Source organism: Erythrolamprus reginae, chromosome 7 (genome assembly GCF_031021105.1).
Source record: "Erythrolamprus reginae isolate rEryReg1 chromosome 7, rEryReg1.hap1, whole genome shotgun sequence".
NCBI classification, from domain to species: domain Eukaryota; kingdom Metazoa; phylum Chordata; class Lepidosauria; order Squamata; family Dipsadidae; genus Erythrolamprus; species Erythrolamprus reginae.
The window spans coordinates 23704089-23729671 of NC_091956.1; the positions used below are offsets into that span (position 1 = coordinate 23704089).

At 44.5% G+C, this 25583-nt stretch overlaps 1 protein-coding gene across 3 annotated transcripts in view; it reads right to left on the reverse strand.

Annotated features, from left to right (window-relative positions):
* Positions 1 to 3578: 3578 nt before the first annotated feature.
* Positions 3579 to 25583, reverse strand: part of SLAIN2 (SLAIN motif family member 2) — a 346739-nt gene continuing 324734 nt past the window's right edge. For all 3 annotated transcript variants that reach the window (XM_070757205.1, XM_070757202.1, XM_070757200.1), the window contains one exon: positions 3579 to 5151. In XM_070757205.1, the coding sequence (XP_070613306.1) occupies positions 5085 to 5151 (67 nt within the window). In that variant the 3' untranslated portion in view covers positions 3579 to 5084. The remainder of the gene's footprint in view (positions 5152 to 25583) is intronic.

Genomic DNA, 25583 nt, shown 5'->3' on the forward strand with positions numbered 1-25583 from the left:
GGGGCTTCTCGGTGGCGGCGGGGGCGGGTTTGTAAGAAGAAAAAAGTTCATAAGAAGGGTTGTTCGTAAGACGAGGGGGTTTGTATCATGAGGTACCACTGTACTGCTACATTGAAGAACTCTGCTAATGGTATTGTATTTATTTTATTTCTTTATTTAGTAGATTTATAAGCAGCCCAACTCCTTCTGGACTCTGGGCATTGTACAACAATTAAAACCAATATAAAAAATAATTAAAACCCTTAAGAACAAAAACAGTCATTTCTTCCTTGGCCGGAGCTTAATGGCATTGTGTATATATTTTATTTATACAGAAGTTAATGAATCCAGCAAAATAAGTTATCTGTGTGTGCTTCTGGATTTAATTTTATGCAGCAAACACTAATAGGGCGGAATATGATTCAGAACACAAGATCCATAGCACCATTATTCAACAATAAAACAAGCTGAATTTGGAAAAAAAGATAGGAGCCTAAAATCCCAGCAGTGTACGATTCATCTCTTACACCCTTTCAACATTCCAGTTTTCTGTGAGCACCAAAATATGCATGGATACTTTTGCTGTTTTTCTTCCCTTTTTTATCTCAGAAATAAAAAGGGAACCTGTCAAAAGCCAAAAATAAATCACCATAAAGGAAAGTTACTGTTCCATAGAAGGCTCTTCAAGAAATTATGAAGACATTCTCTTTTATATTTCAGCCTATTGTGAAAATTAGCAGCACTAACTAAAATAGTGTGTTATGGGAAAAACTTTCATATGTCAAATTGTGAGATGTCACAATCAAACTGAGACACCATATCCTATTGCTGTAGGAACATTATAGCCTTTCCATAGAGAAATATAAGTGGAAATATCAGGAATGCAGTGGTAGGTTTTAAATCATTTTGCTACCAGTTTGTGTATACGCGCCATTTCTGTGCATGTGCAGAAGTATCACAGGCGGCTGGGCAGAACCTCCTGCCACCAGTGCTACTGATTCTAAGAACTGGTCTGAACTGGGAGAAATCCACCACTGCAGGAATATGATCATAATAAAACCAAAAGGAATACTTGAACTGGAACGTCTACATAGCCTATATAAAAATTATTTAAAAACTTATTTCTGTAAACAACCTGATAAACAGATGAAAACTGTGTACGGAATAAAAGTATTTTATATTAGCATTAAATTTGAAATGTGATTATTAAAAAGATATATATCAGCCAAAGATGTCGCGTGAGCTATTTATGCTTTCTTAAAAGAACCATCCTTTCATTAAAAAGTTATGTAAAAAGAGCAAAGCTGGTACTTTATTTTTCAAACTGGAGATCAAATGAAGTTCTCTAACCAAAACTTGTATTTTTCCTTTATAAGATCAGAACTATAATTAGGGCTTTAGGTTCATCCACTCGAAAAATTTCACGTTGATAAAAATGCAAACACAAAACCGTGCCTCTAAGTAGCAGTAAATTGAGAGAAAGTTATCTCCCTTGTGATAAAATGTACAAAAATGTTTATGCAGAAACAAAAAAGGCCATTAAAAAAACTTTAGAGAATGGTAAATCTACTTAAGCTTTAAAAAAATAATAAAAATAGAAGAAATTCTATTCTGTTGTTTTGTAACAGAACAAATGAAGATTTAGAAAACAGAACATCTGAAAAGAAAAACTAAGCTAGCATGCATTAATGGTAAATTTACAACATTTCATATGAATAAAATTAAAAGTAAAATTAACCAGGTTACATTATTAAAACAAAATAATTTATGCAGACATTAAAATAGTTATATAAATTATGCTGTTGCTAAACGTTCTCTGTTACTGTCTAGTTTTCTTTCACTTTTAAAATAAACTCTCCCTTTTCCTATTTGATTCATAATATACTATGTTTAAAAATGGGATTGTTTTTTATTATGTGTAATTTGAACATAAGGCAGCATCTCCCATTCAAGTTTCTTTTCTGAAAACATTCAAATAAACAAAGTATTTAATATACTTAAAGCAAACAACAAATATTTCATTTTATATATATTTTATTTCAAAAAGGAGTCAAAGAAATGTTTTAAGAATACCTATATTCTTCCTTTTTACACTTTTTATTATTAACATTTACAAAAAAACATTCAAACACTGAAGAAAAATTAAATAAATTTTAGAAGCTGAACTCCTGTTTTCTGCCTACATACATACGTACAATTCTGAGCTGTTGACACAATCCCCCCCCACCATTCATAAAACCCTTAACAACTATTGTCAAACATAAATTAAGTAAATCATAGGCACTAGTTTATCATATTCATGTTTCCACACTTCAATATACCCAAACCTCTAAAACACAGAAAGTCATAGGATGTCATGGCAATCAAATGAACTGACAATGTGAAAGTCTCCTCTAACTACACCTTTTTCAGGAATCTAAATTTGCTGGATGTTTATTGCAATGTGGCAGCAGGGGAATGATGCCCTTAAAACTTGATGCTTTATTGAAGTAACGCAAGGGTGAACTTCCATAAAAACACACTTATAAATCAAGGTGATGTAGCTTGGTTAAAAAAGGCAACATCTGGATGTTTGAAGAAAATACTCAGTTAAATATCATTATTTTTGTAGTAAAAGTAGAAATGAGAATGTCCCCACTTATAAAGACTGCAATATCTGTTTTGTTAGAGCCCCATTTTAAAAATTAGGATAGGCAAAAGTTACCTAAAAATATTTAGATTATCTCATGTTTTCTTTTCGGCGCGTTAAATAGGCTGGACTAACAGTGCAGCACAGCTCTGTTAGCTTCTCTCCCTATAATTATTGGCTACCCTGATTTAAGAAGACCACCTCAGTTCAATTCTTCTTGTTCTGACTTCACTGTAAATTAGGATGTGTTGATAGTGACATTCCCAGTTAAAGGAAAAGAATCACTTCCCACACTGTGCTTGTGACTCACTCACAGAAGTGCAAGTAATCTCACTATGTAAAGCGACAAGATAAGAGATGCCCATCTCTTACTCGCAGATGATAAACGCACGTCTGAAAGGTCTCTATATTGTGCCTTCAGAACCCAGCAACTAAAGATCCCAGAATCCCATCCCTTACACCAGACCACAGAAGGGCCCTTCCTTTCCAATTAAAAAAAAAAAAAAAGAAATTTAAAAATTGCCTGAGTGCTGGAACAGATGTCTAATCCTATCCTGCCTTGGTCACATTTCCAATTCAAGTAAAAAAATTGCATGGCTTTTAATCCGCTAATCTAGGAAGGCTAATCTAAATAATAGAAGACTGGAATCCCCAAAACCACTTAACTCTCTCTTTTTTTTCTGGTAAAAATTCAAAAGCACGCATTTTAAGAGGCAGGCATGAATGAGGTTTTTTTTCAAGCTGCAAACAGAATGTGTTTGGATGTTCAGTCCTTTACCAAAATGGTATCCTAGCTAAAACCTTGGGTTTTTTTAAAGCTCAGTGCTTTACACCAGGGGTTTCCAACCTTGGCAACTTTAAGACTTGTGGGATTTAACTCCCAGAGTTGAAGTCCAAAAGTCTTAAAGTTGCCAAGGTTGGAGACCTCTGTTTTAGACAGCAAAAGGAAATGTTATTCTAAGAGACTGCCTTTTTTTTTTCCCTTAAAAAGAAAAATAATTCTTGCAACCGACTTACTCTGAATTTCTTTCTGGCAAAAGTAGCTTACTTTCCGTCTTCCACTCCAACATAAAAGCAACTGAAAAGGGGATCTGCAAGAGATGGGGCTTTGGGTATTAGTATTTTTTTTCCTACTGCGTGAAGGGATACCCTGACAAATAAGGACTGGCGAAATAGCGAAAAGCCGACAACGGTTAGAGGAACAAACCACTTTGTAAACATACATGGCAGAGTTTTCTTTTTTTCTTTGCAAACTGTTACCAACAATGCAAAATACAAATATAAGGCAAAGTACATCAGTTAAAGTATTAATAAGGGGCAATAAACCTCAGTGGAAGTATTTACAATTCAACACACCTTTAAGAAGCTGATTTTTTTTTCTTTTTAATAAAGAGAAAGACGGACTCCCTCATACTGTGAAACATAACCCACATGAATAAATCATTTGGTATCAGCGGAACAACTGATTTCTTTAGAACCTCTGGTTAAGGGCTGCATAGCTGTTTTTCCCTTCATGTTAACTACGGGCCTGCTCAAGTTGCACTCCAGGTAGTAAGCACGTGGCGATATGTCTTCATCCCTTCTCTTTCCAGGAAGCTTGCTTGTAAAAAGAACTTGTACTGTATATTCAAAAAATATCACTGCAAAAAAAGAGAGAAAAAGGCTATTTTCCTGAGCCAGGAACAGCTAGTTTTGGGATTGTACAACTGAAAACGAGCCCTTTTGGCAATCGTAGTATTATACAAAACCTGATATGAACAAGTCAACATAAAAAAAAATGCAACCTATGCTTATGATGTCCCAGAGGCCTAGGTTTGTTTTGTAAAAAAAATGGTACGGACTTTCCTACCGCTCCCACAGTGAGATTCCAGAGACGACGTTCTGTTGTGACTCGGTTTCTCAACACATCTCTTCCACAATTGTCTAAAGCAATTGCCTCACCTAGCCCAGTTAGCATTTTTACAATCTAAATTTTTTTTTTTTGCTTTCATTGACCATTAATATTTCTCTTCTATGTGCTACAGAAATTTCGCCTTGGTCTTTAAAATCAAGTAATGTGTGATCTTTCAAGATTTTTTTTTTTTGCTTAACATTTTACGTGCTGCTTTTTTTCAAAAATGGACGTATCTTTGGCATATTAATGATATTAAAGATATCTGCCCTGGTTTGCATCCGTGGTGGGCTGCTGCTGTAGTAGCCATGTGAGCGTTGATAACAATTTTTAGGAAGCAGGGAAGCGGAGCTTCAGAAATGATACGTGATTCACGTAAAAATGATTTGAGTGATCACCAAGTATCTGATGTTAGTGTCATTAAAGTGCTGTTTTATAATCTCTGCCAGCTTGTGCTAATTAAAGACAGAGAGATCTGGAGAGTTTTCAACCCCTCCCTCCCAAAGTATATTTCCATTGGTCTGCATGTTGACTTGTGGTTTAGCCTGGTGAAGATGGGCGTGGCTGAGTTACATGCACTGCCGCTCAATAGCAGCCATCCTTCCAGCTCTCGTCTTTTGCGCTGCTAGAGGCTTTGGGAGCTGGCAGAGATCTGAAACAGAGAAAATGAGATGCATCAGAAAAGTTTCTCCCAGATATTCTGGTTCATTATTTGTCTATTTTCTTTTCCTTTTGATGTAAAGAACAAAAATGGAAACAATCAAAGGTTCTGTACTATTTATCTCCTAATGCCAAAGAATTTTAATAGTATTCAGCAGTGCCTTTCCTTATTCCTCCTTTCGGTCCCCTAATTATTCCAGCAGTCTGACACATGAAGATGTTTTCGTACATCTGCCTTATGCCCGTTATTGTATAATAGCACAGGCCTACAAAAAAAATATTTTTGTAATAATAGCAGTTGACCTTATACTATTCTGAATCATTTTTTGTTCTGATTTCAAAAATGTATATAGTTTTTCTGTAGCAGGTATAGTTGGCACGGCACAGCATCATTATTATAAGGTATAGGAAATACTTTATAGGACGTATAGGAAATACTGGCGACATTAAGAAAACAATGATTACCACATGAAAATGTAGAAATAACGTAATAACAAAAATGCTTCTATATCAGAAACTTTATGTGATAGAGCAAAACTAACCATATTTTTGGAATCAGCACAAAAACAGACGTATTACCTTTGCTGATGTTTTTTTTAGCAGGTATTTAAATTTTGCCATTTTGAGATTAGCTCTGTGCTTCCTTTCTAGCTTTAAGGGTTGATTTCTATGTACATACGGAGCCCTCAAATGCACAGCTGCTTTGCCATGCTGCCCCTACAGTCTGTCCTTAAGGTGCATCTTGAACATAGCCAAGTTGTGCTACTTACTTACATGTTGTACATGTAATTCTTCCAAGCAACACAATAAGGCCACCAATTTGTGAGCTTTTTCTGGCTAAAATTTAAGAGTCCTGAACTGTGGAAAAACCACTACCTAGCACCATGCACAATGTGGCTGGAATTGAGCCTGTTAGGGTCAGAAATTCCATTCCATCCACTTTTTCTCCTAAAGGAATCACTAGATGGCAGCAAAAGAACAAAAGTTGTGCAGAACCACCAAAGCTGCTGCCAATTGCTTTTTCACAAAAAATTATTTATTTATTTATTTTGTCAAGTATGTATTGGTAGTATACAAAGATATAAAAAGAAAGAGAAATGATTAAAAAAAAAGACTGTGCAGAAGTGGACAGATTAACCCAAAAACTCAAAAATAAAGAAGAATCAAAATATTATGAAATCTGAAAAAAAAATTATGACTGGGTAGAGACAAGGAAAAACCCAAACCCAAAACCCAAAACCAAAACAATAACAATAATGGTAGTAAATAAACAAGATGTTCTTAAAATCATTCCGAGATACAAAATCAAGATCGATCCAATCTGACTTTAGATTAATTGTACGATAGAACAAATGTGTGACAACCGCTGATGCCATAAGCTGCATGTTGATATCAAAAGGAAAAAATAGCACTGTTAGGTCAACATTTCAACGGGGAGGGAGGGGGAACTAGGGGCAGCTCTGTATAAAGTATCTTAGAATTTAAGCACAACAACCATACAAATAATAATTATACTCTGAAATGATATAATATGTAAAATACTATATATCTGCTCTTTTTTAATTTTTGTATTGTAATAAAAATTATTTTAAAAAAAATGTTTATAAACATGATATTGGTACTAATACGAGAGAAACATTAGGACGGTAGTCATGCTGGTGCACTTATGTAGGCTCCTTACTGACCTCTTAGGAATTGAGTGAGGTCAACAGTGGGTAGTCTAAGGGCAAAGTTTTGGGGGTTTGGTGATGATACTACAGAATCAGGTAGTGAGTTCCATGCATTAACTACTCAGTCGAGTTTGGAGCGGTTTGCTTTGAGTTTGTATCTGTTGTGTGCCTGTGTATTGTCGTGATTGAAGCTGAAGTAGTCGTTGGCAGGAAGGATGTTGTAGCAGATGATTTTATGGGCTATGCTTAGGTCGTGTTTAAGGCGACGTAGTGCTAAGATTTCTTAGCCTAAGATTTCAAGTCTGGTTGTGTAGGTTATTCTGTTGTGTGTGGAGGACGTTAGATGTAAGTGACAAGTGTTTGGTTAGAGATCTTTCTATGTCCGTTTTCTTCCGAATGAACATTGATTGACTGATCCGTTGAACATAGTGTGGCAGTAAAGAGGTAGAATTGTTGCCTGTCTTGGCTGACATCTAGTGGTTGTCCGGATTTGTGCAGCCAAAGTGCAGCTGCAGGTTGAAAGTTGTCGAAGCGCCCCATGACTGGGAAATAATTTTACTGATTCTTGCATGAAATCACAGCATGTGCCTGCACTCAGTACATTTCTTGGTTAAAGAAACCCCTTGGGAATCTCAATATTACTTGCTGATTTTAAATTTTACAATTTTAGCTCACTCTTTGATAAAAGTCATCCTGCGACAAGGTGACTCAGCTAAGGGTGTCTACAAGTACGTTCATAGCATTTCTTGCACAGAATGAACGGGAGAGACTAGACCAGGGGTCTCCAACCTTGGCAACTTTAAGACTTGTGGACTTCAATTCCCAGAATTCCTCAGCCAGCAAAGCTGTCAGACTCGTTGCGTTTTCCTTCCTATCTTCAACTGCACTTCAATTGTCATAAGAAATGGGGGTGGGGGGAGACATTCGGTATTTTGGGGGGGGGGAGTTTGCTGGAGGAGCCCAGTATAATTTTGAGTTTGCATGAGAAAGGGTGAAGAAGGGGGGCAGCTGGGGGCTGGCACAGATGCGCAGAGCAGACCTGCTTGTCAGCGAGCCAAGGTTAACGGCCACACATTCCAAAAACGTGACACGCCAGCGAAGATGCACCCACCTGACGATTATGGGCAATGTGGATTGGATGAACTGCAAAGGGGGGGTTCTGGGGTTATTTTGTAATAGCCATCTATCACACCTTTTCCCTAAGACTTTTCTTTTGATGCATTCACTTCTGATTTAGTAAAAGTGACCTTTGAAGTTCAAAATGGACTCTGAGCTTTACTTTCCTAAATTCTGAGCGAAGCAGACCTGACAAAAGCTGGCTGAGGAACTCTGGGAGTTGAGGTCCACAAGTTTCAAAGTTGCCAAGGTTGGAGACCCCTGGACTAGAAGGTAAAGAAGCAAGCAAGTATAAAGGCAGTCCTTGATATATGACTGTCGTGGACCCTGCCCACTATCATCACATGTCAAGATGGGCTTTAATGACCCCACCCCCTGCTCTCCCTAATGAGGTACTTAAAATGACTGCATGGGTTGTTAAGCAGATCATAGAAATATAGAAGTCTGAATGGCAGAAAAAGACCTCATGGTCCATCTAGTCTGCCCTTATACTATTTTCTGTATTTTAGCTTAGGATGGATATATGTTTATCCCAGGCATGTTTAAATTCAGTTACTGTGGATTTATCTACCACGTCTGCTGGAAGTTTGTTCCAAGGATCTACTACTCTTTCAGTAAAATAATATTTTCTCACGTTACTGCTAATCTTTCCCCCAACTAACTTCAGATTGTGTCCCCTTGTTCTTGTGTTCACTTTCCTATTAAAAACACTTCCCTCCTGGACCTTATTTAACCCTTTAACATATTTAAATGTTTCGATCATGTCCCCCCTTTTCCTTCTGTCCTCCAGACTATACAGATTGTGCTCATTAAGTCTTTCCTGATACGTTTTATGCTTAAGACCTTCCACCATTCTTGTAGCCCGTCTTTCGACCTGTTCAATTTTGTCAATATCTTTTTGTAGGTGAGGTCTCCAGAAATAATAAAATAATGTAATAAATAAAATAATAAAATAATGTAATAAAATAATGTTCTGAAGCTGACCAGGCTAAGGATACTAGCCAGATGAATACCTGTTAGGTAGATATTTTCCGCTATTTTCCTCCTCCAAAACTAAGCTGCATCTTATATTCCAGTGCGTCTTATATGGTAAGTCTTAATGATGTTAATTTGAACTGTTTGTATAAATTTAATAAGGAAATCTATTCACTCAGGTTGATTCAATTACCCACCATAGAAAAGGAGGCTTGGAATACTCTGATTGGATATTCCAAACAGGAAGTCCCAAATAAGCATTCTGATCCTGTTTCGTTTCGGAAGCCAAGAGTATTTCAAGAGATTAGTAAATACAGATTGGAAAAAAGATATTACAGCAAAGTAAGATACTTACCGCTTGATTTCTCTTAATTGAAGCAATGCAAATCAGACATGTCAGCGCCCCAGATTGAAAGGCATCATTCATATACTGCTTTGTACGCTCCAATTCACTTGCATCTCCATCTTTGAATAGAAAAAGATAATAATGAAACTTTTATTATGCTAGTGCAGTGTTTTTCAACCGGTGTGCTGCGGCACACTAGTGTGCTGCGAGACACCGGCAGGTGTGCCGCCAGGCGGCTCCTGCAAGTGGGAGCTCCAGGACTGAGGCTTCCACTTGTGGCTGTCCCCGCCCGCCCGATCCGTCTTTCTCTTCGGCTTTCTTGGGGCGCGGCTCCTCCCACAGCGATGGCTGCAGCGGCGCTGGCGATCCAGCCGCTAGCCACTCCGAGCACTGTGGGAACGCCCACCCCTCTCACAGTCCGGTCCCAGGCTGACAGTAAAGGGGCTGCTTCCCATCCTCCTTCTCAGAAGGTTTCCTTCTGAGCAAGCTGGCAGGAGGATGGGAAGCAGCCCCTTTACATTAGCGGTGGCTGCAGCGGCACTGGCGATCTGGCCGCTAGCTGCTCCGAGCGCTGTGGGAACGCCCACCCCTCTCACAGTCTGGTCCCGGGCTGACAGTAAAGGGGCTGCTTCCCATCCTCCTGCCAGCTTGCTCAGAAGGAAACCTTCTGAGAAGGAGGATGGGAAGCAGCCCCTTTACTGTCAGCCCGGGACCGGACTGTGAGAGGGGTGGGCATTCCCACAGCGCTCGGAGCGGCTAGCAGCCGGATCGCTAGCGCCGCTGTAGCCACTGCTGTGGGAGGAGCCTCAGAAAGAAAATAAGAGAGAGAGAGAGAGAACAAGAGAGAGGGAGAGAAAGAACAAGAGAGAGAAAGCATGAGAGAGAGAGAGAACAAGAGAGAGAGAGAAAGAAAATAAGAGAGAGAACGAGTGAGAGAGAGAAGGAAAGCAAGAGAGAAAAAGATAGCAAAAGAGAGAAAGCAAGAGAGACAGGAGAGAGAGAAATGAGAACAAAAAGGGGAGAAAAAAGGAGAAATGAGAAAATGATTGAGGCAGAGAATGAGAGGAGAAACAAAAGAGAGAGAGAGAGAAGTGATTCTTGAAGCATATGGTAAAAAGCACCCAAATAATAAGAACCCCCCCCAGCCCACACCTGTTTTTGAAAAGAATAAAAGAGAAAAAACCCCCAGCCCTCAACTGGTTTTGGAAATGGTTCGAGTGTGTATACACACACACACACATGTAAGGGGGGGAGAGAGACAGGGATGGAAAAAGAGGAGAAGTGAGAGGGAGAAGTGAAGTAGACCCAGAGACAGGGTTAGGTGAAAACGGTTCCTTTATTCAGCTCAGAAAGGTAAGTGACTTCAGCGGATACCGTCTGCTCTACCTGGGAGAAACCGCTCCTTTTGTACATTTGCGGTTCCCGCCAGAGAGAGAGCAGCCACGTCTGAGCCAATCAGGAGCGACTTCCTGATTCTCGCTCAGACAGCGTTTCCACACAGAACCAAACTATTTACAAGGATACAACACCCCTCCCTCCTTAGTCAGGATACATCAATCACGAAAGCCACGTGACGAAGTCCTCCAATCTGCTGGGTCTTCGCGAGGCTCGCTCCGACCTGCGCAGTTCAATTGAGTCCTCGCTGCCGACGGTGGAGGTCGGTTCATTTGTGCTTTCCCGGCGCAGCTGGGGCCTGGTTTGGGCTCCGGCCTGTTGGGTTGACCTGGCAGGCACAACACCGACCTCGGAGGATGAAGATGGTTTGGCGTCGCTGGAGGATCCTTCCTGACCCGATAAGTCCATTTGCAAGTCTATTAAATCGGGTTGCGCGTTACAGTCTATTAAAGTGGGAGAGTCTGTTTCAGCGGTTTGTTCCGATGAGTTTCCCATGCGCTTACGTATATGGTCAATGTGCCGCTTCCACATTCGACCATCCTCCAACTTAACAATGTATGTTTTTGGAGCGGTCTGTTGTACAATTGTCCCTTTCATCCAATTTACACCCCCATCAAAATTCTTTACAAAAACACTTTGCCCCAAATACATTTGTCTCTCAGGGTTCACATACATAGGATTTTGGGTAAAAAACCTTGGGTGTAACCTATCCAGTGGGGACCTCAGTTTCCTTCCCATTAGTATCTCAGCAGGGCTTATGTGCGTGTGAGAGTTTGGGGTGATATGCTGGGTTAACAAAAACTGGTCCAAATTCTGTTGTACATCTCCTGGGCCTGATCTGCGCAATGCTTCCTTTGCCACCCGAACGTAACGTTCTACCAAACCATTAGCCCAGGGCGAGTAAGGTGAGATGAGTGTATGTCTGATTCCTAAATTATCTAAGAACAATTCAAATTGCCTGGCTGTTAATTGTGGCCCATTGTCAGACACTAAGATATCAGGACAACCATGGGTGGCAAACAAACGGCGCAGAACCTTAATGGTGGCACTTGTAGTTATATTGTTCATTGCTATGATTTCCACCCACTTGGAAAATGCATCAACTACTATTAAAAAGTATTGTGACCCCACTGGCCCTGCAAAATCAATATGGACCCTGGACCATGGCCCTGCAGGTTGTTCCCACTCTGCTGGAGTTGTTTTGGGGGGGGGTTAGGCCGTGACTCTTGGCATGGATCACATTTGGGTACCCAGTTTTCAATATCAGTATCCAAACCTGGCCACCATAAGTGCCCCCTAGCTAGGACCTTCATCCTGACAATCCCAGGATGGCCCACATGTAACATTTCGAGTACTTTGGTCTTTAGACTTTCAGGAATGATTACTCTATCACCCCACAACAGGCAACCTTTCACATATGACAATTCTAGTCTTTTGGTTTTGAAATCACACAATTCAGGTTCCACAGAGTCGTTCTGCCACCCCTTAAGTACACAGTTTACCACCTTTTTTAGGATTGGGTCTTGCTGCGTGTGTGCAGCCACCTCCCTTGCAGTAGTTAGTGGGCTGTCTTCGAGTTCTATCATTAGGAAATCAGCAGACGGGGCAGGGTCCTCTACTAACTCTGCCATGGGGCACCTACTGAGACCATCTGCGTGGTTGATGGTTTTACCCCCTTTATGAATGAGCTCGTACTGGTATCCTGAGAGGAAAAGGGCCCATCTGATTAACCTTGGAGACATAAATGGGGGAGTAGGTTTGTTGGGGGCTAAGAGGCCTAGTAAAGGCTTGTGGTTGGTAACCAATTCAAAACTCCTGCCAAAAAGGTAATTATGAAACTTCTTCACCCCAGCCACTAAAGCTAGAGCCTCCTTATCTAGTTGGCTGTAATTTCTCTCAGTATTGGTCATTGTTCTGGAAAAGAAAGCAATTGGGGCCTCTGTATTATTAGGCAAAACGTGTGCCAAGACCCCTCCCACGCCATATGGGGAAGCATCGCACGTAAGCCTGATGGGTAGCGAAGTACTATACTGGACTACCACACTTTTAGAAGTTAGCAACTGTTTTATTTGTACAAAGGCTTCGTGTTCAGTTCTCCCCCATGTCCAAGGAGTTTCTTTCTGGAGCAAACGGTGTAGAGGCTCTGCTGCTGTTGCCTTCTGTTTTAAAAAGATGGAGTAAAAGTTAAGAAGGCCTAAAAAAGCTTGCAATTCTGTCTTATTTTGTGGTTCTGGGGCTTCCCTAATGGCTCTCAATTTTTCAGTAGTGGGGTGGATACCTTCCCCATCGATTTTATATCCTAGAAATTCTACACTGTTGGTTCCCCACACACATTTGTCAGGTTTGATTCTTAGCCCTTTGTCCTGTAGTCTCTGAAGTACTTCCCTTATTCTTTTGTTGAGCTGCTCTTGGTTTTCCCCTGCAATTAAGATGTCATCAAAATAGGGAATGGCCCCTTTAATCCCTGATAACAGCCGTTCCATTATGCTTTGAAATATCCCTGGGGCTATGCTTACTCCAAACTGTAATCTGGTACATTTAAAGGCACCCCTGTGGGTTACAATTGTCTGTGCGCGTGCTGTCGGTTCATCAACAGGGAGTTGCTGGTAAGCTTGCGCTAAATCGATTTTTGCGAACCTTTTCCCTTCCCCCAGGGAATGAAGGAGCTGTTGTACCACAGGAATGGGGTAAGGGTGATGTTGGAGGGCTTTGTTGAGCGTAGATTTATAGTCAGCGCAAACCCTTAAGGAGCCATCTGGTTTCAAAGGCGTGACTATGGGTGTTTCCCATGGCCCCTGCTCTACAGGAACTAAAATGCCTTGGCTTATGAGCTTATCCAGCTGTAGGTCAAGTTTGGGGAGGAGCGGAAGGGGTACCCTGCGAGGTTTGAGCCGTACAGTCGGGACCTTGGGGTCAATAGAAAACGAGATAGGGGGCCCTTTATACGATCCCAAGGTGGGGCTAAACACTTCTGGGAATTCTTGTAAAAAGTTAGGCATGCTATCAGAGTTAACAGTACAAATACCAGAAATTTCAATTCCCAAAGGTTTCATCCAAGCCAACCCCAGGAGAGAGTGTTTAGCCCCTGTAACAACAATCATAGGCAGGGTACATTTAACATTCTTAAACACGATAGGTACATTCACTTGGCCTTCAAAGTGTTGGTTATGACCTTTAAAGCCCTTCATGGCACTGGACCAGAATATCTCCGAGACCGCCTGCTGCCGCACGAATCCCAGCGACCGATTAGGTCCCACAGAGTGGGCCTTCTCTGGGTCCCGTCAACTAAACAATGTCGGTTGGCGGGCCCCAGGGGAAGAGCCTTCTCTGTGGCGGCACCGGCCCTCTGGAACCAACTCCCCCCGGAGATTAGGACTGCCCCTACTCTTCCTGCCTTCCGAAAACTCCTTAAAACCCACCTTTGCCGTCAGGCATGGGGGAACTGAAACATCTTCCCCTGGGCATGTTTAATTTATATATGGTATGCCTGAGTGTATGTCTGTTAGTATATGGGGTCTTTTTGAAATCGTTAAATATTTTAAATCTGTTTAGATTATTTATGATTTGTTTCCACGTGTTGTGAGCCGCCCCGAGTCTTCGGAGAGGGGCGGCATACAAATCTAAGTAATAAATAAATAAATAAATAAATAATAATAAATAAAACAGAAATTATTCCCCCTTGAAAATCTCTAATTACCAATGAGGTTTGTAATAGCTCAGATTTAGAGAGGCTAGGCATGTACATTTTAAGCTTTTCCCACGGCATAATGGTGTATTTAGACCCCGTATCAAGTTCCATAGAACATGGCTTGTTGTTCAAAAGCAGTGAAATTACAATCTTGCCCCCATTTTTTGTTGCCGTGTTATTCACGGAAAATTGATTGTTACCTCTTGAGTAGTCACGGTTAGCGGTTGAGTAGTTCTTGTGGCCGGAAAACCGGAAGGACCTGTTTTCGCGCAGTTGAGGTATTTGATTCTGGAAACGCTGAGGACGAGGAGTGGAGAAGGCTTCTTCAGGCACAGATGCTCTGCAGGCTTCGGCGATATGGCCGCGTCGGTTGCAGCAGTGGCAAATGACGTCCCGGAAAGGGCATCGTTGGCGCGGATGGTTTCCTCGGCAGCCGGCGCAGGGGGCGACGGGGCGAGGGTACCTGGGTTGTCTCGGCTGGTCCTGTTGCAGCAGGAAACAGCTGTCCTCGTTGAGAGCTGGTGGGCTGAGGTTGTCTGGGTCCTCGGCGCGGGAAAACGTGGAGTTGATCTTGGCGATGACCTCTCGCTTGTCGTGCTCCTTCAGTTCTTTGGCAGCAGCGTTGGCGACCTCTGCGGTTTGAGCCAGCTTGATTACTGCCTGTAGGGTCGGCTCGTCTTCGGTGAGGAGTTTGTTCCTGACCGTGGCATTTCTCATGCCGAAGATTAAGGCATCGGTGAGGCGAGCTTCCGGGTTATCAAACTTGCATTTTGCAAGCACCGTTCGAAGTCGCGTTGCGAATTGATTGATGGATTCCGATTCGAGCTGAGCCATTCTGGAAAACTGGTGCCGGAAAACGACGGCTGGTTTCGTTGGATTGAAATGGCTCACGAGCTTGGCTTGCAGGACGTCCCAAGCGACGGATTTGGCTGGCAGCGGATCGGTGAGAGTCTGGCCGAGGTCGAAGATTTCTGGACCGCAGTACAGTGATCTCTCGGTTAGCGCGGGGGTTACGTTCCAAGACCTCCCGCGCTAACCGATTTCCGCGTTATACTGGATGCGGAAGTAAAAACCACCATCTGCGCATGTGCGCCATTTTTTTCATGGCCGCACATGCGCAGATGGTGGAGTTTGCGTGTGGGCGGCGGGGAAGACCAAGGGAAGTTTCCTTCAGCCGCCCAACAGCTGATCTGCTCCGCAGCGCGGAAGCAGCGAGGAGCCGAAGATGGGGTAAAGGCAAAGAGGAAACCCCATCTTCGGCTCCTCGCTGCTGCCGTGCTGCGGAGCGGATCAGGTGTTGGGCGGCTGAAGGAACCTTCCCTTGGTCTTCCTGCCGCCCAGGCAAAGGGGAAACTCCAAGATCGCTTGCCGCTTGCCGCTTTGCAGCTTGGAGCCTTGCTTCGCCTCCTTCGCTGCAATAGGCAAGCGGCAAGCGGCAAGCGATCTTGAGAAAGAGAGAGAAAGGAGGGCAACTTGCCAGTCCACGCCCCCCTGGATGAACAGCCTCGCATGGCCCCAGCGCCGGGCTCCGCTGTTGCCTCCGCCCCCATTCGGCTCTGCAGCTGAGAGGCCTTCCCGGCAGAGCCCTCCCCAACAGCTCCCGCTGCCAGCGCAAAAAAGAAAAGAAAAAGAAATCCCCAAAAGAGGCAGGCACAAAGCGGGGGCACAAGGGGAGCTGCCCGGCAGAGGTTGCTTTTTTTCTTCTCGTGGGCAAGTGGAGGGGGGGAGAGAGAAGGGAGGAAGAGAGTGTGAGAGAGGAAGAAAGAGAGAGAGAAATGATAGAAAAAAGGGGAGAAAAAAGAGAAATGAGAAAATGATTGAAGCATAGTGACAGGAAAGAAAGAGAAAGAGACAGAGAAGTGACTCTTGGTGATGACGTATGACGTCATCGGGTGGGAAAAACCGTGGTATAGCAAAAAAACCGTGGAGTATTTTTTAATTAATATTTTTTGAAAAACCGCGTTGCAGCGTTTCGCACTAATCGAGACCGTGCTAATCGAGGGATCACTGTAGTTCAGGAAGATGGCCCGTTTTCGTTCGGCGTCGGCATCCCTTATTCCCGCTGCTTCGAGGAAGATCTCGAACTTGGCTAGGTAGGCGTCCCAGGAGGATTTCTCCAGATCGAAGAACTCAGGAGCCCGGCCGATTTGAAGGTTGTTCATTGTGCACGCGTGGTTCATCCCACCTTCGTCGCCAGTGAAGTAGACCCAGAGACAGGGTTAGGTGAAAACGGTTCCTTTATTCAGCTCAGAAAGGTAAGTGACTTCAGCGGATACCGTCTGCTCTACCTGGGAGAAACCGCTCCTTTTGTACATTTGCGGTTCCCGCCAGAGAGAGAGCAGCCGCATCTGAGCCAATCAGGAGTGACTTCCTGATTCTCGCTCAGACAGCGTTTCCACACGGAACCAAACTATTTACAAGGATACAACAAGAAGGAATGAGGAAAAAATGGAGGAAGAGAGAGAAATGAGAAACATGAGAGAGAAAAGGGGGAAAGACAGGAGAAGTACCCAGAAATGAGACAGTGGTATAAATTTGAGCAGGGATGATTGATGATTGACTGTATTTATAAGGGGATGTTACATGGGATTGTATATATGAGGGGGGTTATTTATGTGTGTGTGTGTGTGTGTGTGTGTGTGTGTGTGTGTGTGTATGTATGTATGTATGTATGTATGTATTTATTTATTTATTAGATTTGTGTCATTTTGGTTGGTGGTGTGCCCCAGGATTTTGTAAATGTAAAAAATGTGCCGCGGCTCAAAAAAAGTTGAAAATCACTGCTTTAGACAAACCATTATCTTAATAAAAATTCTCATATTTGGATAAGATTACTCTTCACCTTAATAGTTAAAAAACCCTCTTTCATTGTAAGCTAAATTTAAATAAGTATTCTTCTTTTGGCAAGCATCTATGTGTACCAATTAATACTTTAACTATCTTGACATCTTTTTTTTGGTAATCTCAGATTTGTTTTATATATAACACAATAGAGTGTAGCCTTAAAATATGGATTATTTATTTTAGTTAGCAAAAGAGATTGTTATTACTATTTTCCTCTTTCCACAGATCAGTGAAGGCGCAGAGTGCATATTTATTCCAAAACGGCTATTTCTGGAAAAAGCAACTGCTAAATCCAGGCAGATAGCACTACATTTGTTCAGCAGTTACCCCACAGAGAGTATGATCCAGGAGAGTTACAACTTACAGGAAATATGGAACAGATACAAGAGGAAACTTATTAAAAAGCACCTTAAATGGCATCAAAAGTAGTAATGGCTGGAAAATATATATGTACAGAGGAACTTCCTCTTCCGGAAGACTCATTCGAGGAAGGTGTCCTGTAGAGCGGGTTTTGTGCTCTTCCAAGGGTCGAAGCAGCAGCTGGAAGGAACAACTTCATGGTGGAGATGGTGGGTCTGTCGCTCTCCTGAGACTACGGTGAAAAATCATCGGGAATGGGCCAATCCAGCTCCGAAATGACCCGAAGTCGGTCTGTTGTCTTGTCCCCCGTTGAGGCAGCCAGAGATTGAGTGCCTTCGCTGCTGTTGGGGACGCTGGGGAGCGCTGGAGGCTGCAGTGCCGATCAGCTGAGGCGCGGAAGATGGTGGCCGGGCCTGAACGCTGAGAGCAAAATGCTGAGAGCAAAATGCCGAAGAAGAGGAGAGAGGAGAGAAGCTGTGAAAGTGGAGAGCCGGACTGAGCTGAGCTTCCTGGCGCGGCACTGGGGAGTGAGAGTGACCAGTGCCAGTGCCGGGGTGGTGGAGACGAGGTTCGAGGGTCGATGGAAAGGAGGGGAACGGAGAGAGCGGAGCGGAGTAGAGCAGAGACCAGCGCTGGAACTGAGGCGACCCTGCCTGCTCGTAGAGTAGAGCAGAGACCAGCGCTGGTGAGACCAAAGCCGCTGACGATCCAGGCCGGTGGGAGCGACCTGCAGTCAGTGATGGAGGGCATCTGCGGAGATATGGTGGGCGAGGAATATCTAGAAACAACCCCCCCCTGTATGGCACCAATGGGTGAGAGCTGCTGGTGCCAAGGGGGGGATAAAATGGAATGAAAGAGACAGACGCCCAGTATGAATGCTCACAGAGACCTGAAGAACTAGAGGGAGGTGAGAACTATGGAATTAACTGCCAGAATCATCATGGCTAATTAGACTGGGGTTATTGTTTATCGTTTAATTCCTGTTTTTGTCATCATTGCTATCTCCCCCCCCACACCATTTTCATTTTTTCCCCCCATCTCCTCAACTACTGTACTACTAAGACTATAGAAGAACTGCGCCCCTAGTGGCAAGACCATAGACTATAGGAAAAAACAGCAAACTTTAAGACTCTGACTATATGGAAGAACTATAGAGGATTCGGACCTGGATTGGTTGATTGACTGATGATGGATATTAATTAAGATCTGATTTCGTATTATATATTTTTTTATACTATTTTATTAACTTTTTAACTTTTTATCTTATTAACTTATTTATAAGGAAAATTTTAATGTTTTAGTGTTTTAATTTTTTACCAATTGCTATTTTATACTGTTATTGATTTAATTGTTTTTTTAATATGTTGCGGGGTTAAGTAATGGATGACTGGGATAAATATGCCTGTGGGTATGAATGGAATGATTGGTACAACTGGGTTGGAGGGGGGGGGGTTATGGTATGGATGAGTTGACTGATAGTGGTGTGAATGATAGATCTGGCCCACCTGATGCTCGGGAGACAGGAGAGGAAGGGGCACCGATCTCTGGGGTGGCAGAGGGTTGGAATATCCCTGTGTTGCTGGGGAGAGGCAGATATGGTGGGGGCCACAGAGCTAGCTGTTCCAGGGGAACGAGGGACCATTGCTTATTAACAGTCCCTTGTTCCGGCTCTGTGAGCCCAATCTTGGGTACTGGTGATGAGTGTAACTCTGGCCCTGGACTCAGGTTGCTGCTGCTTAATGCCAGGTCGGTGGTAAATAAAGCTCTCCTCATCCGGGATTTGATCCTGGATGAGGAGGCCGACCTGGCTTGTATTACTGAAACCTGGCTGGGCCCAGAGGGAGGAGTTCCTCTCTCTGAAATTTGCCCAGCTGGGTTTCAGATATGGCACCAACCTCGACCCCAGGGAAGGGGGGGAGGAGTGGCTATTATAGCCAGGGAGAGCCTTTGCCTGCGTAGACTCATTGCTCCGGAAATTGCGGGTTGCGAGTCTCTCTTGCTGAAGTTGGACTTAGGGGTTCAGGTGGGCTTATTTCTCACGTACCTGCCTCCCAGCTGCGTGTCAAAAGCCCTGCCTGTGCTACTCGAGGAGGTAGCCGGGTTGGCGGTGGAGTTCCCCGGACTTATTGTCCTGGGGGACTTCAATCTGCCGTCACTCGGCGAAACCTCTGGGCTGGCACAGGAGTTCATGGCCACCATGGCAGCCATGGATCTGACTCAAGTAATACAGGGTCCGACTCACGAGGGAGGGCACGCACCTGACATGGTATTCCTTTCCGAGCAATTGAGAAATGGTCTGAAACTAAGGGGCTTAGAAGCGTTGCCTTTGTCATGGTCAGACCATTTTCTACTACGGCTTGACTTCCTGGCTCCAATCCTTCCCCGCAGGGAGGCGGAACCAATGAAGATGTTCCGCCCCAGACACCTGATGGACCCAGAGGGCTTTCAGACGGCGCTTGGGGTTATTCCAGAGGCACTCATCCACAGTTCGGCGGAGTCTCTTGCGGAGGCCTGGAATACGGCTACTGCGGAGGCTCTTGACCGGATTGCGCCTTTGCAACCTCTCCGTGGCGCTAGACCCCGTAGAGCCCCATGGTTCAACGAGGAGCTCTGGGAGTTGAAACGCCAAAAGAGACGTCTAGAGAAGCGATGGAGGAAGAGTAGGTCTGAATCTGATCGAACACTTGTAAGAGCTTTTATTAAGACTTACAAAGTGGCGCTCAAGGCGGCAAGATGCGCGTACCATGCCGCCTTGATTGCATCAGCGGAATCCCGCCTGGCTACTCTGTTTAGGGTGACCCGCTCCCTTCTTAACCAGGGGGGAGCTGGGGAGCCCTTGCAGAGTAGTGCCGAGGAGTTTAACACGTTTTTCGCTGATAAAGTCGCTCAGATCCGGGCCGACCTCGACTCCAATTGTAAAACAGAGTCGACTGACAACGAGTCAGTCGAGGTGACTGGGGCACGTACTTGTCCACCTGTCTGGGAGGAGTTTGATCTGGTGACACCTGATGAAGTGGACAAGGCCATTGGAGCTGTGAGTTCCGCCACCTGTTTACTGGATCCGTGTCCCTCCTGGTTGGTCTCGGCCGGCAGGGAGGTGACACGGAGCTGGGCCCAGGAGATTACCAATGCTTCCTTGGGGAGGGGAGTCTTTCCAACACTCTATAAAGAAGCGCTCGTGCGCCCCCTCCTCAAGAAGCCTTCCCTGGACCCAGCCGTACTTAATAACTATCGTCCAGTCTCCAACCTTCCTTTTATGGGGAAGGTTGTCGAGAAGGTGGTGGCACTCCAGCTCCAGCGGTCCTTGGAAGAAGCCGATTATCTAGGTCCCCGACAGTCGGGTTTCAGGCCCGGTTACAGCACGGAAACCGCTTTGGTCGCGTTGATGGATGATCTCTGGCGGGCCCGGGACAGGGGTTTATCCTCTGTCCTGGTGCTCCTCGATCTCTCAGCGGCTTTCGATACCATCGACCCTGGTATCCTTCTGCACCGGTTGGAGGGGCTGGGGGTGAGAGGCACTGTGCTCCAGTGGTTCTCCTCCTACCTCTCTGGCCGGTCGCAGTCGGTGTTAGTGGGGGGTCAGAGGTCGGCTCCGAGGTCTCTCCCTTGTGGGGTGCCTCAGGGGTCGGTCCTCTCCCCCTTGCTATTTAACATCTACATGAAACCGCTGGGTGAGATCATCCAAGGACATGGGGTGAGGTATCATCAATATGCCGATGATACCCAGCTTTACATCTCCACCCCATGCCCAGTCAACGAAGCGGTGGAAGTGATGTGCCGGTGCCTGGAGGCTGTTGGGGCCTGGATGGGTGTCAACAGACTCAAACTCAACCCGGATAAGATGGAGTGGCTGTGGGTTCTGCCTCCCAAGGACAATCCCATCTGTCCGTCCATCACCCTGGGGGGGAATTATTGACCCCCTCGGAGAGGGTCCGCAACTTGGGCGTCCTCCTCGATCCACAGCTCACATTAGAAAACCATCTCTCAGCTGTGGCGAGGGGGGCGTTTGCCCAGATTCGCCTGGTGCACCAGTTGCGGCCCTATCTGGACCGGGACTCATTGCTCACAGTCACTCATGCCCTCATCACCTCGAGGTTTGACTACTGTAATGCTCTCTACATGGGGCTACCTTTGAAAAGTGTTCGGAAACTTCAGATCGTGCAGAACGCAGCTGCGAGAGCAGTCATGGGCTTACCTAGGTATGCCCATGTTTCACCATCACTCCGCAGTCTCCATTGGCTGCCGATCAATTTCCGGTCACAATTCAAAGTGTTGGTTATGACCTTTAAAGCCCTTCATGGCATTGGACCAGAATATCTCCGAGACCGCCTCCTGCCGCACGAATCCCAGCGACCGATTAGGTCCCACAGAGTGGGCCTTCTCTGGGTCCCGTCAACTAAACAATGTCGGTTGGCGGGCCCCAGGGGAAGAGCCTTCTCTGTGGCGGCACCGGCTCTCTGGAACCAACTCCCCCCCGGAGATTAGAACTGCCCCTACTCTTCCTGCCTTCCGTAAACTGCTTAAGACCCATCTTTGCCGTCAGGCATGGGGAAATTAAACATCTCCCGTGGGCACGTTTAATTTATACATGGTATGCTTGTGTGTGTGTCTGTTAGTATATGGGGTTGTTCTTAAATCTTTAAATATTTTAATTAATTGGATTATCATGATTGTTTTACTTGTTGTGAGCCGCCCTGAGTCTTCGGAGAGGGGCGGCATACAAGTCCAAATAATAAATAAATAATAAATAAATAAATATGTTGCAAGCCAACCATTTCTCCTGATAAGAAAATACTTATTTGTGAAAATATAACTTTTGGGAAGTTAACCTCCTCCTAGAAAAATGAAATATCCTAGGAAATATTAAAAAGGAAGATTATTATTATTATTATTATTATTATTATTATTATTATTTATTAGATTTGTATGCCGCCCCTCTCCGTAGACTCGGGGCGGCTCACAACAACAATTATATAGAATATCCCTGGAAACATGCTTTTAGGCCAGTGGTTCTCAACCTGAGGATCGGGACCCCTTTAGGGGGTCGAATGATCGTTTCACAGGGGTCGCATAAGACCAGGGGAAAAGACAAATTTCCCATGGTGTTAGGAATTAAAGCTTCTATTCTGGCTTCTTAGAACATAGTTTTACAATTCAACCAATTGGGGGTTTACAATGGGTGTGTCCCTCTGACCTTCCTGCCAATCAGCTTAAATCTCTGTTCAGAGAATTGGTGCTAGACTTATGGTTGGGAATCACCACAACATGAGGAACTGTATTAAGGGGTTGCGGCATTAGAAAGCTTGAGAACCACTATTTAAACAGAAAAAAGACTCACTCTTAGTAGCTCCCACCTTTGTCAATGTGCCATCAAGGAATGGCCCAGCTCACTCATCCCCACAGCTTTGTTAATAGCCTGGACCAGTCTATTCTACATAACAAAGATCTACCTCCTTCAGTTAGCCATATACAGTATCTCATCTATATTATGCGCAATAATCAAATCTGTTTTCAATTTGTTTATTTATAAGCCATTAAATTTTCTCCTCTTATGCTTGTATATTTGTGTGTGTGTGTGTGTATATATATTTATGTATGTATGTATGTATGTATGTATGTATGTATGTATGTATGTATGTATGTATATATAAGCTCCCACAAGGTTAAAATATAAAAAAATCTAATTCATTAAGTATACTCAATTCTTTTTCTAATTTATAACTTTGTAAGAACAGAGAAAAGAGAAAAGAAGGTGCTAATATCTTTTAGTAACTTTTAAATATTCTTACACGTATTTTAATTTTAATTTTCTTAAAGACATTTAATTCTTAAATTATTTAATTTCAATTAATATTATTAAATGTAATTTCAGTCAAATCAATCAATCCAATTAGATCAAAATGTAATTTCAGTCAAATCAATCAGTCCAATTAAATCTAATCAATTCAAATCAGTTAATTCAGTTCAAATAATTTCATCTTGACTTCTTTAATGCATTGGCTGGTCATTCTTCTCTAGAATACTGTATTTAAAAACCAGTAGCAATCGGCTATATTTCCTCTGGCCACACAATATCGCTAGGTGATCAATTCTCCAAGTCTTCTCTATGTAGCTCTAAATGACTCTTTTACTGTAGCTTCCTGTTTCGTACTTCCTGTCTTACGGTGTTCTTTTTTTATCTCTGCCCTTTAATTCATTATTTAAATATTTTCCCATTTTATTGAAATTTGTTTTTCTGAAATCCAATACTTTGGTTGAAGTACAGTGATCCCCCGCTCGTTGCGAGGGTTCCGTTCCATGTGCAGATGGTGTTTTTACTCCCACAGCGCTAGCGAGGAGCCGAAGATTGGGGGCGGCGCGGCTGTTTGCCGCCGGCATGGGGGGCTTCCTAGCAGCCCCCCAAACCCGGGTTGGGGGTCCGGGGGGCGCTGTCTCTCGGCGCTTTCGAGCTGAGTCCGGGAGCGAATTCGCTCCCGGACTCAGCTCGAAAGCGCCGAGAGACAGCGTGGACAGGCCCGTTCCTTGGCGCTGTCTCTCGGCGCTTTCGAGCTGAGTCCGGGAGCGAACTCGCTCCCGGACTCAGCTCGAAAGCGCCGAGAGACAGCGTGGACAGGCCCGTTCCTTGGCGCTGTCTCTCAGCGCTTTCGAGCTGAGTCCAGGAGCGAACTCGCTCCCGGACTCAGCTCGAAAGCGCCGAGAGACAGCGTGGACAGGCCCGTTCCTTGGCGCTGTCTCTCGGCGCTTTCGAGCTGAGTCCGGGAGCGAACTCGCTCCCGGACTCAGCTCGAACGCGCCGAGAGACAGCGTGGACAGGCCCGTTCCTTGGCGCTGTCTCTCGGCGCTTTCGAGCTGAGTCCGGGAGCGAACTCGCTCCCGGACTCAGCTCGAAAGCGCCGAGAGACAGCGTGGACAGGCCGTTCCTTGGCGCTGTCTCTCGGCGCTTTCGAGCTGAGTCCGGGAGCGAATTCGCTTCAGGACTCAGCTCGAAAGCGGCGAGAATGAACGGCGTGGGCGGGTGAAGGGCGGGCGGCAGCGAGGAGTTTGCGTGGGCGGTGGGGAAACTCCTTGCTGATGCCAGCAAGAGGGGGAAGACCCAGGAAAGCCACCCAGCAGCTGATCTCCCGGTTGCCATCTACGCATGCGTGCCCATAGAAAAAACGCACGCATGCGTAGATGGTATTTTGACTTCCGGGTTGAAAAATCGCGAAGTACCCTGTTCGCAATGGTTGGGGACGCAATAAACGGGGGATCACTGTATAGGATTACTCACAATCAGTTTTTACATCTAACCACAAACATAGGTGATCACTGCAACTGATGTTTTCTCCCACCTTAACCTCTGAAACCCGGTTCCCATTGGTAAAAACTAAATCTAGAATATTCTCCCCTCTAGTTGGTGTCTTAACCAGCTGTGCCAGAGCTGCTCCTGTAAGGGCCTCTACTATATTCTTACTTTTGCATGTAAGAGCAATAGGGATATTCCAGTTAATATCAGGCGTGTTGAAATCACTCCTAATCACAATATCTCCCTTTACTGCCATTTGGGCAATTTCATCCACCATCTTGTTGTCATAATCCTCATATTGCCCTGAAGGTCTATAGATCACCCCAAATCTAATGACAGAACCCTCTTTAGTTTGCATGCAAACACAGAATGTCTCCAGATCTTTACATGTATTTTGAATGAGTGTTGTTTTTAGACTTTCCTTCACATAAATGGCTACTTCACCTCCCTTTCTACTCTATCCTTCCTATACAATGTACAGTGATCCCCCGCTCGTTGCGAGGGTTCCGTTCCAGGACCCCCCGCAATGAGCGGGTTTTCACGAAGTAGCGCTGCGGAAGTAAAAACACCATCTGCGAATTCGCTTCAGGACTCAGGTGGAAAGCGGCGAGAGCGAGCGCTAGCGAACGGCTTGTCCGCCGCCCGCTCGGCATCCCGCGCCCACGCCGTTCATTCTCGCCGCTTTCCACCTGAGTCCTGAAGCGAATTCGCTTCAGGACTCAGGTGGGAAGCGGCGAGAATGAAC